At 35.2% G+C, this 13396-nt stretch overlaps 1 protein-coding gene and 1 long non-coding RNA gene across 4 annotated transcripts; one reads left to right on the top strand and one right to left on the bottom strand.

Moving 5' to 3' along the window:
• The first annotated feature begins 6221 nt into the window (after window positions 1-6221).
• LOC145134275 (uncharacterized) lies at window positions 6222-8821 on the top strand. Its single transcript, XR_013719055.1, has 4 exons — window positions 6222-6308; window positions 6562-6712; window positions 7406-7539; window positions 8432-8821. It is a non-coding gene; the product is annotated as an uncharacterized LOC145134275 (long non-coding RNA).
• A 434-nt stretch (window positions 8822-9255) lies between these two features.
• On the bottom strand, window positions 9256-11949 carry LOC145134273 (Polynucleotidyl transferase, ribonuclease H-like superfamily protein). 3 transcript variants are annotated; one of them, XM_079069146.1, is made up of 8 exons: window positions 11805-11949; window positions 10959-11231; window positions 10508-10727; window positions 10326-10383; window positions 10086-10154; window positions 9908-10003; window positions 9696-9785; window positions 9256-9554 (listed from the first exon to the last, which is right to left on the bottom strand). In XM_079069146.1, exons 3-8 carry the CDS (start codon window positions 10654-10656, stop codon window positions 9504-9506), a joined length of 513 nt encoding a protein of 170 aa, XP_078925272.1. In that variant the 5' UTR covers window positions 10657-10727; window positions 10959-11231; window positions 11805-11949; the 3' UTR covers window positions 9256-9503. The 3 variants fall into 3 exon arrangements, with proteins under 3 accessions (XP_078925272.1, XP_078925271.1, XP_078925270.1); XM_079069145.1 differs by having other exon boundaries at window positions 10942-11231; XM_079069144.1 differs by lacking the exon at window positions 10959-11231.
• Between the last annotated feature and the right edge of the window lie 1447 nt (window positions 11950-13396).

The following is a 13396-nucleotide window of genomic DNA, read 5'->3' on the forward strand; positions in this document are numbered from 1 at the left end:
AGATGAAAAGAAATCGAGTTTGCACACGTTTATATTCAGAAAAACGTCAGGTACAAATCGATGGAACACTTCTGTAAACGCAATGGCATCAACAACCACATAATGACCTACACCTCCACTATTTATACTAGACAGGACCGTAAACAGGGTTTACGGTCGTAAACGTGTTTACGGCCGTAAACACAGTTTACGGTTGTAAACACACATAATGATCAAAAACACATATACAACTCATAAACAGTATTACAGACTCATGCCGAACAAAATACAATGAAAGCCTAGACCAAACCATTTACTGGACCCTTCAATCTCCCCCTTGGTTTGGTGCTAGCTTGGACTCAGCTTTTGTCGACCACCAGCACATCGGATTTTCCCAAAGCTCCGTTCTACATCTCCTTCTCGATAATTTCGGCCACCATCGAAGTGTACTCCTTTGCAACGGGCTCAAAAATGTCTTCAGACACCTTGATCTGATGAATGGAGAGCTGATGAATGTCCCACTTGCCAAATTGAAGCAGATCCCTCTTGTCATACAAGCGAATACAATCGTCTTTAAGCTTGATGACAGCAGCAACAGCAGATTCATCAAACACCCAGTATTGCATGGATGCGAGAGATCCATCTGGATAATTTTGAAGAACGGGAACCTGCTTTACTTGAGCAGTAGCGGGCCACATCACTGATCGAAGTGGCTGACTTGTTTTAGGATCAATGACGCTAGGATAAATCTTGACAATAGACTCTGCAGTCTTCATTGAAGGGAAACCCTTAGCTACTTGATCTTCCAAAAATGATTTGAACTGAGTCGCCCTGGGATTGTTTGATGGATTTGAGAAAGGAGCTTTAGACAGCTCCGTAAGATCAATCCTAGTAAAGGAATGAAAATCGTGAACATCTTTGTATAATTCAGTGTTGCCGCTCTTTCTTCTCACCATAAACATATTCATTGTGTCATGGAATCCCCACGAGATGATTCCTGACCTATCACCATAAACGTCTCTGAAACGATGTTCGCCCAGATCCGTAACGGTGATCTTTTGTTGATCCCAGGGGTCATTATGTTCTGAGCTCATTTTGAATAAAAGTTGACCCTTTTCAGCTGACTTGGCCAATTTAGCGCGTTTTAATGCCATTATACTTGGAGACTGAGCCGGTTCTTTCTCAAAACGGTCAACAACGGTGGTCGTTCTTGTAGGTCGTGGAGCTATGGGAGCATCTTGGTCGGGAAGATAGATCTTTGGCTCGTCAACGGATGACTTGAATTCGTCGCCAAATTTATCTTCCAGCTTCTTCTTTAAATCGTAGTAGCTGGCAGTCAGTAGGCTGAAATGCGTCTGAAGGTCAGTAATTTGCTTCGACTTCAGAGCTTTGTCTTCGATAAGTTCGGCCACTTGAATATTGAGCTTTGTATTCTCAGTCTGAAGGTCTGCGACCTTGATATCCAGCTCAATATTTCTCTGATCTAAATCAACATTTTTCTGATTCAGAGCATCGATCTTTTTTTGGAGTCCAAGAAGTGATGGATTCTCTTCTCCTGAGCTGCCACCCCCAATAGAAATTCCTTTGCCATGTGAGGGAGGCGTTGTGAGTTGTTCTCTGGCCAAAAACCTGGCTAACTTAACCGAGGCAGCATCATGGTCTGGCCTGGGAGGAGATAAATCCGTTGGGAAGGAAGAGCCACCAGCTTCAAAGAAGGTACTAGGACCTTCACTGATAAGTTCAGATGAGATGATAACTGGAGTTGTTGTTGGTTGAGCTGTAAAACATTGAAGTATACTAGAATCAGGAATTCCCTGTCTAGGGTCGAGTCTTCGTCTTTTAGTAGGAGGAAGAGGAGAGGCTTGACGATGTGAAGAATTTTTGGATCTGTTCTGAGATTACGCGTATTGTTCTCAGACCTTCTGGATGCAAATTCAATCGGTGACTTACGGTTTGAGTTTTCCTCTCTATACTCCTGAGTTTTTTATTAAGCTGATTCGCTTTAAAGACTAATTTTTGTTTTAGGATAGTTTAAATTTGTGCATTTACTTTCGTTTCTCTCCTATGCATAAATTTAGGGGGAGAAATAAAAACAAAACAAAAAATAGAAAATTTTAAAAAATCCAAAAACATTAGAAAATCAGAAAATCCAAAAATATGTTGGTTATGGAATGTGCTTGAGGGAGATGTTTTGGGAAGTGATATAATCATGTGATAACAGGCAATCTGAATCTGTGTAAGGGGCTGAATCTGAATTGTCTAGGCTCTGTGTTCGATGCGCTGGTAGGCACGAAAGATTAAAATGGACTTGACTAGGCTTGGTGAACTTAAGGAATCTAGAGACTTGAAAAATCTTGACCTAGATAGATCCATTTAGCCTGACAATACGACGCTCAGATAGGTTGAGCAGGGAGATATACATGATAATCCACCGGTCACATTAAAGTTATCCGTATCTAGAACTGTGGTTTAACTCTTCCTCGATGTACGGACTTTGTCCTTAATTCCGGTATTGATGGGGCGACTGGGGAATTCCGATAAAGTAGGTCTATAGAAAATTATTTTCTTGCTTTCCTTCTGTTAGTCATATGTTGCCTCCTCTGCGTGATTGAAATACATCCGACCTGGACTGCAACATATGCAACTCCATTTCTATTCATCTTCTATCTATGCAATTCTTCCTGTCTGTTAGCCATATATTGTCTCCTTTGCGTGACTCACAATCCGACCTGGTACACAGTATATGCACCATTCTACTTCTCAATCCCTCTAAATCTGGTTAGTCATATGTTTCACCCTCTGCGTGATTGGAAGGGATCCGACCTGGGTGTATAGCATATGCATTCTAAATCTGATTTCTCTCATAATAATTGTCTACTCACCTAAAGTAAGGAGTACTTTGTAAGTTCCTGATTATTGGGGTATGTCAGGAAGCGGGAAACATGTTCTAGTACATTTAAAATTGAACAATCACTAGGTTGTCTGTAGATCTCGCTGCTCAATTTAGGTGGACAACAATATCTTTGGTCGTCGTCAGCTTAATGGTCCTTAAGGAATATTATCTAGGACCTTAGGATCACATTGTCTTGTCACTTTTAATATGTCCTAATTTTGTCACAATCTCTCGTGTTTAAGTGGAACACAATACCGGCGATTGACCAGATATATTCATGAAGGGAGAGGTACTGATAAACGGATAAAGGCTGTCTAAAAACTTTGATCCCAAATCACTCTTAAAGTTAGATATCATTTTATTTTTGTTAAATTTATTCATAGTTTTCTTCTAATTTAAATATTAGGGGAGAATTAAAATTTTTAAAATCCAAACAAAAATCAGAAAATTAAAAAAAAAATCCAAAAATAGTGTTATTTCTGTTTTATTTCTTTTTCAGAAAATATGAAAAATCCAAAAAATATTGTGTGCTAAATTTTCTTTTAGTTTTGTTTTGTCTTGAAAAGTAAATTCAGGTGAAGATGAAACTCATGGAAGTTTGTGTCGAAGATTTCTGAGCCAAGGCTTCATCCGTGATCATCGAAGAATTCTCATTCGAAGGAGGAAGAAATGAAGATTATTCTTTCGACATTCAATCTTTCAACCCCAGAAGCAAGGTGAAGCTGAAATTGAAAAATATGTGACAGATTGCATTGAAGCCTCCTCAATCAGTCTGCTGCTATCTTGAACCTGCTGAAGTGATCCAGAAGATTTGTTCTCTCTGATGTTCTCTCTGAAGATTCTCAAACTGAAAGCATTATCTTTCAAGAATCAGTACAAAAAGCCTCCTCACCCAATGTGCGTTCAATGTCAAATTCTGAAGAAAAGCCTAACTGCTCAAGATGAAGTCATTCATTGAAGATTCATCAAGTTCATCTTGAAGTTGTGAAGAATTTGAAGATTAAAGTTGAAGCCAAAGCTCCCAATGAAGATTAACAAGAAAAGTCAGCTACTTTTTAGGGGGAGCTTGTTGGGTCATTTAAGAAAAGAAAAGAAAGCTATAAACCAAGGGGGAGATTGTTGGGTCAAAAATATGGTTTATACTTTGCTTTTCTAAGCATTTATTGTTTTTATTATTTGGGCCAAAATAGTATAGGATTAATTGTAGCTTGGACCGAGCATTGGATTATTTGTATTTTGGGCTTGGCCTTAGGTCCATATATATATAGGGTAAGGAGTGCATGTGAAGAAATGAACACATAGACTAGAGGAGCTTAAGTGTGTGCATTTGAAGGTGTTCTAGAGAGAGAGAAAAGAGAGTGTGTGTTAGTGTGTGTGAATCTTGTATCCGGATCTTCATTCATATCAATACATACAAGATTCATCATCTTCTTCTTCTCCTTCTCTTCTATTTGATCTGACATCATCCGTTTGATTGGGATTCCGCACCATCAAACGGATCTGATTGATATACAAGCAGATTGGGGACTTACAATGAACTACAATAATCAGGCCAAACTAAGCTACTGGTATGATCTAAATTATACACTACAAGAATAAACATCTAAAGTGTCGAAACCTATAGGAATGATAAAAGTCGTCCCTATAGATGACCTATAGGGACGACATGTTGTCTCTATAAGGTTTATAAATAATATTTGACTTTTTAAGCTATAGTAACGACACATCACCTCTATAGGTAAGGCGGGAATGAAAAATGTTTGGCGCTCTTTTGTAAAACTTATAAGGACGACATATTGTCCTAGAAATAAATAAAATTAAATACATATATATTTTTTAGGATATTTAATTGGAAAATAGGAAGTGGTGTCGTTTTGTTTGAGGATATAGGGACCACAAGTCGTCCCCATAGGTATTAGACTACCCCCATTAGCAACCCAACTCAACCCAACTTTTCTAATAAAAAACTAATTTCTCTCTCTTCCACCTATACAACTCAATCCAATCTAATTTTTTACACCCATTGGCAACCCAATCCAAACCCATTTTTATTTAAAAAATATAACTTAATTTAAATTTTCTTTTACTAAAAACTACTAGAAATATTAAAAATAAATATTTTATTTTGAAACAAATAAATTATTTATTTTAAACGTAAAATTAAATAAAAAAAATAAAAAAATATATTTTACATTCATGAAACATACTTAATAAAATAGATAAAATAAGTTACAAATACAGAAGATGCAAACTACTAAATTATTCTTCAGTGCTAAATTTTTTCCATATATGCTCAATCAAATCGTTTTTTAGAGCGTTATGAGCTTCTCTATTGCGAACTTGTGCCCTGTTGGTCATATAACGGGATAGATCTCCAATTCGTTGAGTAGAGTATTCAAAAGATTCTTCTTCATCACCCACTTCATATTCAGGACGTGATCGTGTTGCATCATGATCTAGCTGTAAATCCCATTTTCGATGTTTACACATAACCTCATTAAAAACAATTGTGTCATTGAACTTGCTTCCACTTGTCTCATACAATTTATGAGCTTCATTCTCAAAATCTTTCATACTCATTCCACTTCTTCTTTTTCTATATGCTTCTCGATAAACACCAACCCATTTGCCAGCACTTTCATTAAGTCGTTTATAACGACCTTTCATTTGAGCTATGTTCCTGTTACCAATCTTTCCTGGGTTTTCCGCCTGATTTGCATCATATAGCTCCTTCACTTGTGCCCATATTGATGTTTTCTTTTGGTTTTTTCCACGTCTCTCATTTTCACTAACGATACAATATGCTGACATTAAAGCGATATCTTCATCAGCATCCCATTTATCACCTCTTGGATTTTTTCCGGTATTTTGTGAGGTTTGAACATTTTCAGTGATGGGAAATTGATTAGGATTTGCAAAAAACTGTGAGGTTTCATAACTTTGAAAGTTTTGATAATCTTGAGAATCATCAAGATTTAAGACGAAATTTAGATTCATCTTATTAAAGAAATCAAAAGGGTTTAGAAATGAAAAGCTGAGATGAGATATGAAGTATATCAATATTATACTCTATTTATAGAGAAAAAAAAAATTTAGTATTTTTAAAAAAAAAATTTTGATTGAGATAATATTATATTTTTAGTAGATAATGTTTTTTATCCTAAAATATATAATGTTATCTAAAAAAATATGGGTGTATGTTTCTTGCTTCAACACGTGTAAAGTAGATTGGTGTGAGCTCTTGTGAACTTGGGTTGGAATGCCGGCCTAGTTCACCAAATTAACTCATTTTTTTTTATTTAATATAGTGTGAGCGCTCGCCAAATAGACCCCAATGGGGGTAGTCTTAGAAGCCCTTTTCCCCTTTGTTCCAGTCTTCTCTCTCGCTCTTTCTGGAGGGTGATTCGTTTCTCCCCGGCACCACATCAACGACCAGGTAACCACCTCCCCTCTTCTTCTTCTTCTTCTTCTTCTTCTTCTAAACCACTACCATTTCTCTCATTTCCGCACCTGTCTCCCCCCTTCACCACCCTCAAACTTTCTTCAAATCACATCTACACCTCCTCCAAACCAGGGATTCCGATTCCAATTGACTCCTTCTGGATTTTTATTATTTGCTTTCACGGATTCTCATGGCCGGAAAATGAGACCGCAACTCCGCTTCACCTTACTATCTCTTTTAATTTCAGGTTTTTTTTCTTGCCAGCTACCTCAGATAACAACTTCAGCGCCGGTCCCTACTCCTTCTCTTCCGGCGACCTCTGGTTCAGTCTACTGCTTCCGACGGTCATTCAACTGAGATTGCAGCTTCTCTCCAACAGCTCTCATCTTCTTCAACATGTATGACTCCTAATTTTATGATGTATACTTGTCTGATTTCTTCATGTTTTTGTTGTTGATTTGATCCTTCAAGTGTTTTTATCACTGGAACTGCTCATAGAGTGATTAACATTAACAATAGTGGTGGAGTTCATGAAGTAATAACTACTAAGCCTTGCAATGTTGTTTTGGATACATTAGTGTGCTATCTTAGTTTGTTTGAGTTCACATATCTATCGCATAAGTTTATATTGAAAATGTGGCTAAGAACATGTTAATGTAATTGAAATTGGTAGATATTAGAAGAAATTTTGGAATATGAACTTATACACAACTGAAAAAAGTGCATATCTATGGTTGATAGCTAGGTTTGACATGGTTGTTGACATTGAATGATTATCTTTCAAATAGATAAGTAGTAGTCTTTCTGTTATCTGTTTATCAGTTTGAATGATAGGAAAGAGTTACGGTTTAGTGTTCTATTTTAGAATTTGTGTTTTGTAATTTAGCCAATCTCATATCATAATTTAAGTAAAAACTCTTAATGTCTGTATGAAATCCTAACAATATACTGTCTACACTATCATACCTGATACACGTAACAACTTGAGTAACTAACTAAAAGGACTAACTCATGCACTAACTATGATTGTGTTGTGAGTCATTTAAATAGTACTCTTGTTTGCATGTCAATTACTTATTTTGTTTTTTCAGGGTAAAGTATCATGATGTGTTTATGAAAGGTGATACTGGTATGGATTATTTGGCCTTTTACTGTAATGAAAAGCTAATGCTGGAAAGGCTCAAAGAGACTCAAACTAGAAGACACAAATAGATACATTATTCAAGTGAGTCTTATTATTATTACATAAATAATACTTGCTTTGAACTTTAAATGGATATGAATCAAGTTAGTAATAATGCTAGACATGATTTTGATGTGTCATTTTTTCCGTGTATAGATTATGTGATTATGCTGAGCGTTTTGCAGTTTTGCTAGAAATGGATACAACCCTGTTGTATATATCGTGACACCTTGCATTTAATTTTTTTATGGTCTTTTTGGGTTGGTGTTTTCTTGGTTTATTAAGAATGTCGTGTGCATTTTGTTACTAAATAACCATGAATTCACAATTTTTGTTCTTAATCTTGACATGGAAATTGAGATTAATTTGGTAATTCAAACTCTGGAAGAATTAAGACAAACTCTGTGCAGAAAGGAGCTAACAAGTTTTTGTTTGAAATACTTTAGTTAATTTGGTCCACATTAATAGGAGGCTTTTTTAGTATAACTTTATGTATCTCCAAATGTTACCAAATTTCTAATACTAAATTTTTTTTTTTTTTTAAAAAAAAAAGCAATTTTTACATGTAGTTAATAAACAAAAAAGTTTCTCTTTGCAGGAAGTTTATAGAGAAGATTTAGTTAATTTGGTCCACATTAATAGGAGGCTTTTTTTAGTATAATTTTATGTATCTCCAAATGTTTCTAATACTAAATTTTTTTTTTTTTTTTTTTATAAAAGCAATTTTTACATGTAGTTAATAAACAAAAAAGTTTCTCTTTGCAGGAAGTTTATAGAGAAGATTTAGTTAATTTGGTCCACATTAATAGGAGGCTTTTTTAGTATAATTTTATGTATCTCCAAATGTTACCAAATTTCTAATACTAAATTTTTTTTTTTTAAAAAAAAGCAATTTTTACATGTAGTTAATAAACTAAAAAGTTTCTCTTTGCAGGAAGTTTATAGAGAAGATATGTTAAGGATAGAAATTGATGACCTCCCAAAACGATATCAGGTATATGTTCACAGCCTTGTTTCTATAAATAAGGCACTATGTACACATTTTGTTCCTTCTTTTTGTTAGAAAACTAGTCTTGTATGTTTTATTTCTTATCAGGCAAGTAAGCATAGATGCGAAAAGCTGGTTATGCAAGTTCCTGAGTCAACAAGACCTCTTTCGAAGCAGATTGAAGCAATGCAGGTTTCTTTTGGTTTGCTACATTGCGCCTTAAGCTTCATTGTTTTTTCACTGACCTTCTTTTGGTAACAGGAAACAACTACTAGAAAAGTAGAAGCCCATAAATATCACTAAACATTCGGCTTCAGGTCCCATAAATATCATTTTGATTTTTAGAATTCCCTGATATCTAATGTTTCAGGATGTAGAGGCCAGAGCTATAATAGCCATAATGAACGATTATCCCAAACATTATCTAGAATAAATGTTCTTGAAGCTCGGTGCTTTGGTTGATTTGATCGAGCCATGAAAGAGTCCGTAGCATATTATCCCAAACATAATGTATTTTTTTTTCAGCTGCATCTATCGGGACGACATGTCGTCTCTACAGGTCCATCTATAGAGACGACGTGTCGTTTCTATTGGTGCATCTACAGAGACGACACTTGGGCATCTACCACCACGACATATTGTCTTTATAACTGCATCTATGGAGGCGACAGGTTGTGTTTATAGATGAACCTATAGAGACGACATTGTCTTTATAGCTTTATCTATGGAGACCAACAACTTATAGCGACGGACCAAAATAGGAGGACATGTTGTCTGTAAAGGCTACCAATTGCAACGATATTTTTAGCGACGACTAAAAAGATCGCGACGGGCCTATGGTGACGAGAGCTATAGGGACGACTTTTGAACCTATAGAGACGACATATGTCGTCCCTATAGGCCCCGTTTCTTGTAGTGTATATAACTACTCTATTGACATTACATTTCAAAGTTCAAATGCAACCCAAATTGTAGGATTTGAATCATCATATTGATGGTCCAGAACAAGGAGGGATGTTTATTGGTTTTGCTCTGTCTCCACATTCCTGTTAACATAATCCAGATATCCCTGCCAAACACCCATAAATGACTAATGAATTCCCATTTCACATTTTACTATTCTTTAAGAATAACATCAAACATGATACATGTTTTATTCTCTTGTTCAACAACTGTATGAATTTAAAACAAGAGGGCGTAATTTGAATACCTGCAGTATTCCAACAGCAGCAAATTTGTCATTTATTGTTTTCGCTTCCACTGTGGAGAACTTCAATGGATCCAACAATAGCTCCACATTCTGTTACCAACTCAAATGTCATTGTGACAAAATTCAAATTTTCAAGAATAAGCCAACATTTGTGAGATAAAAAAATACAGTAACAGATATATTGTTCAATAAAAAATAAGGGATGTGGATACCTTTGATGTGAAGCACTCGTCCCAAAATGTATATGGAACACCTTCAAGTTTTCCCGTTCTACAAAGGTCGTCAATAAATACTTTCACTTGGGTAGCCTAACAACACAAGTGAACAAATTCAGTTATAAATTCTAAAGTGAATAAACTTTTTAGATTAAAAAATACTAAATAAACTTACTTCTGGGCAGTTTCTTTGTCTATCATATGGGCATCCAACGATAAAAGCCGACAAAGACAGTTTTGATATCTGCACACAAAAACAAGAATAAAATAAACCCTCATTTACTCACTCGATGATCCCAAATAAAGTAAAACAGTACTCCTTATAACAATAAAAAGCTTACTTCCTTGTGATTATAATAAGGAGCTAAATTACATAGAAGAGAGCATTTTGGTTGGGTTCAAAGTTCAAACTAACCAGAAATTCAAAATCAATAGCCATCAAACCGATATTGCTTTTCTTCCTAACCAGGACACTGCAATATATGAAAACAACCTACTCTATTACAAACAAAGTAACAAACATAAATTGACTTTATAAGTTATAACCATAAAATCAATATAGAAGAAGCATTTACGAGAAACATGCTGACAGCTTACCTTAAAGGTGAAGCAACTTGATTGTTAAAATCTGAAACCGCGAGGCCAACATACTTATCACCAACATCTAAACCAAGCAATCGCCCTCCTTCTACAGTAGGCGTTTTCAGCAACTTCTGGTACAGACTCAGTGGCTTCATGTACTTCATCTGTCAATCCATTTTTATTCACAAATTACTTCTTTATATGCATCATCATCATGATGGCAGCATCCCCACCTCTGTGAAGAAAGAAAAAAAAAAAAGTATGTAATCTTTTCAAGCACTTAAGGATTCTAAACTCTGACTACCTTGAAACAGAGATTTATTGAACTTGTTAAAATGGTATTCAGATGCAAAACAAAAATCTGGCTTCTCACTTGCCATTATGTATTCCTCATACATAGAAATAGAATACAAGGAGGAAATATGAAATCATAAAGACTGCACCCCCACCCCATAAAATAGTTTACTTTTACGCAGCAGCAGTTATCCAGCGCCAGTGCTTTTGGTTGTGTGATCAACTATTAACAGGTAATTGAAATTGGATCTGTTCAATACCCCAGAAAGAGGCTGATGTTTTTTCCACCTTGAATAAATTACAACCCACCCAAGAATTTTACAATCACCGGCCTCAATGATGTCCCTAATTAGAGATTCCAAATATAAAACAGACTCTGAACTCGAAGAGTTCACAAATTAAAAGAATTAACAGAGGAAAACATCAGTAGTTCTTCATACAAAACCTGGAATCAAGAACAAGGAAGACGAACTAGATCAATACCAGCAGCAGAGAATAAAGAAGGATTTCTTAAGATCAGAGGAACATATACCACAAAGAAAAACCCTAATTTGATTCGGAAGAAAACCTAATGTACAGCATAGCAGCTAAAACACACGAAAGCATAAACATCTAATTTCCGCAAAATTATCACCCATGGAAGTGTACAAGCAAAGAAAAGCTCCAACTTAACAACTTAGACTTGCTAATTAAAAAAAATTACAAAGAACTTCATCACATTTATTGGAAACCGTAAAATTAGATCAAATCTCTAAAAAATTAACGCTTTCGTATGTTACTGAAAGAGGGGATAGTAAAAACACCATCGAACCCTACTACTTCTAATCAAAACAAAACAAGAAATTTGAGCTTGAATTCAAATTTTTAAAAAGAAGAAAAGCAAGCAGATAAAGATCTGGTTTTTTGCACGGTTTAGGCATTGATCAATAAGTTGAAGCAAACGGCAATGAAGATTAACACAAATTTAGCAAAATTAAAATGTAATAAAAAAAATTGCTGACTAATCAAATCAGCTAACCTTTCAAATTAATTCTGAGAAACCAGAGCTAAAAAATGGCAGTGTTCGATCGGAGTTGATGTATCTAGCGGGAATCGGAGAGGGGAGAGTGACCGGAAGTGCCGATGGGTAGCCCTACCTGACCGTCTGTAGCCGGTTTGTGTTGGGGACGCGTGTGATCTAATAGATCGGGCGGTGATCAGGTGCATCTAGGACACGTGTCAAAATCAAATCCAATTGATGGATGGTTCTTGATAGGGCAGGTCTTGAGAGGAATTATCTAATAAATTATGGAGTTAAGCTCCTTGTAGATGATATAAAAGGTTATAAGGAACTAGTAAATTGTTGAATACGCGTTTGGATAAATATGTTTTTAGCTTATTAGCTTATTGCGGTGGGAATAAACAGTTTTTTAAAAACTGTTTGGATTAGTTTATTTAGCTTATTCCTACCACAATAAGCAATAAGCAATAAACATTCCCCCCTTGCTTATTAAAATCAGCTTATTTAGCTTATTCCTATCACAATAAGCTAATTTTTTAAGCTTTCTATCCAAACATTTCAACTCAGCTTATTGTGGTGAGAATAAGCAATAAGCAATAAGCAGCCATTTTTTTCCCTATCCAAACACCCCCTTATTGGATAATAGCAGGTCGAGAAGCAGCGGAGATAAAGGTTAAATCTGAAGTTAATCTCAGTAGTCAGTAGTAGTAAGATTAGCAATTCTACTTTAACACCTATGGATATAGATATGCGACGTTGCACAATATGCGTTTTAGACATATTGTGAGATTATCATATTATGTATACATATGGCGATACAATATAGTCGAGTGAAATTAGTTCAATTGATAGCTAATAAACGAGATAGACGACGAGCATGGATAATTACCAGGTCCGGTCCAAACGTATATGGATAATTTGGGTATTTTTTAAAAAGTGAAATATAATGTTATAATTGAGTGGATTTTCGAAATACAAAGTCCGAATAAGAAAATAAAAGTACAATGTGATAATGTTATAATAAGGAAAAAATTGAAATAATGATGTTATAATTGAATGAATTTATGAAAGTACAATGTCCTAATAAGGAAAAAAAATGAAAATACCCTAAGCATTTAAGTAAATGCCTAGTGTGCCAAAAAATTACATCTAGGAAAATGTTAAATTTAATGAGAAAGACTAACATGGTTGTCATAATTTGTATAATTTGGTAGATTTTGAAAGTACAACACTATAATAGGAAGGAATGAAAGTAAGACGCTACAATAAGCAAATCATGAATGTTGTTATTTCTTACAGCACCGGTCTTTCCAGCGGGTGTTACTAAAGTCGTACTAAACATTAGTGAAAATCTCTCAGCTGGACATGCAAAATTGATAATGTTTTCTCAAGTTGTGTCTGACTAATTACATGTCCTATGGTATGCATGCAACCCTAGATACATTGGATCTATGTTTTCTCTATTATACATGCAAACTTTCATTTTTCCAAGGCATCATCCTAACTAGTATACTATGGAGTACATATACTACAAAATCTAGTTAGATAACATACATTTCTTGTAGCTTGTTAGTCTTGGAGCTTTAAGAGCTTAGCACAAATAGTATGAA

Source organism: Lactuca virosa, chromosome 8 (genome assembly GCF_052849685.1).
Source record: "Lactuca virosa cultivar CGN04683 chromosome 8, Lactuca_virosa_CGN04683_v6, whole genome shotgun sequence".
Classification (NCBI taxonomy): Eukaryota; Viridiplantae; Streptophyta; class Magnoliopsida; order Asterales; family Asteraceae; genus Lactuca; species Lactuca virosa.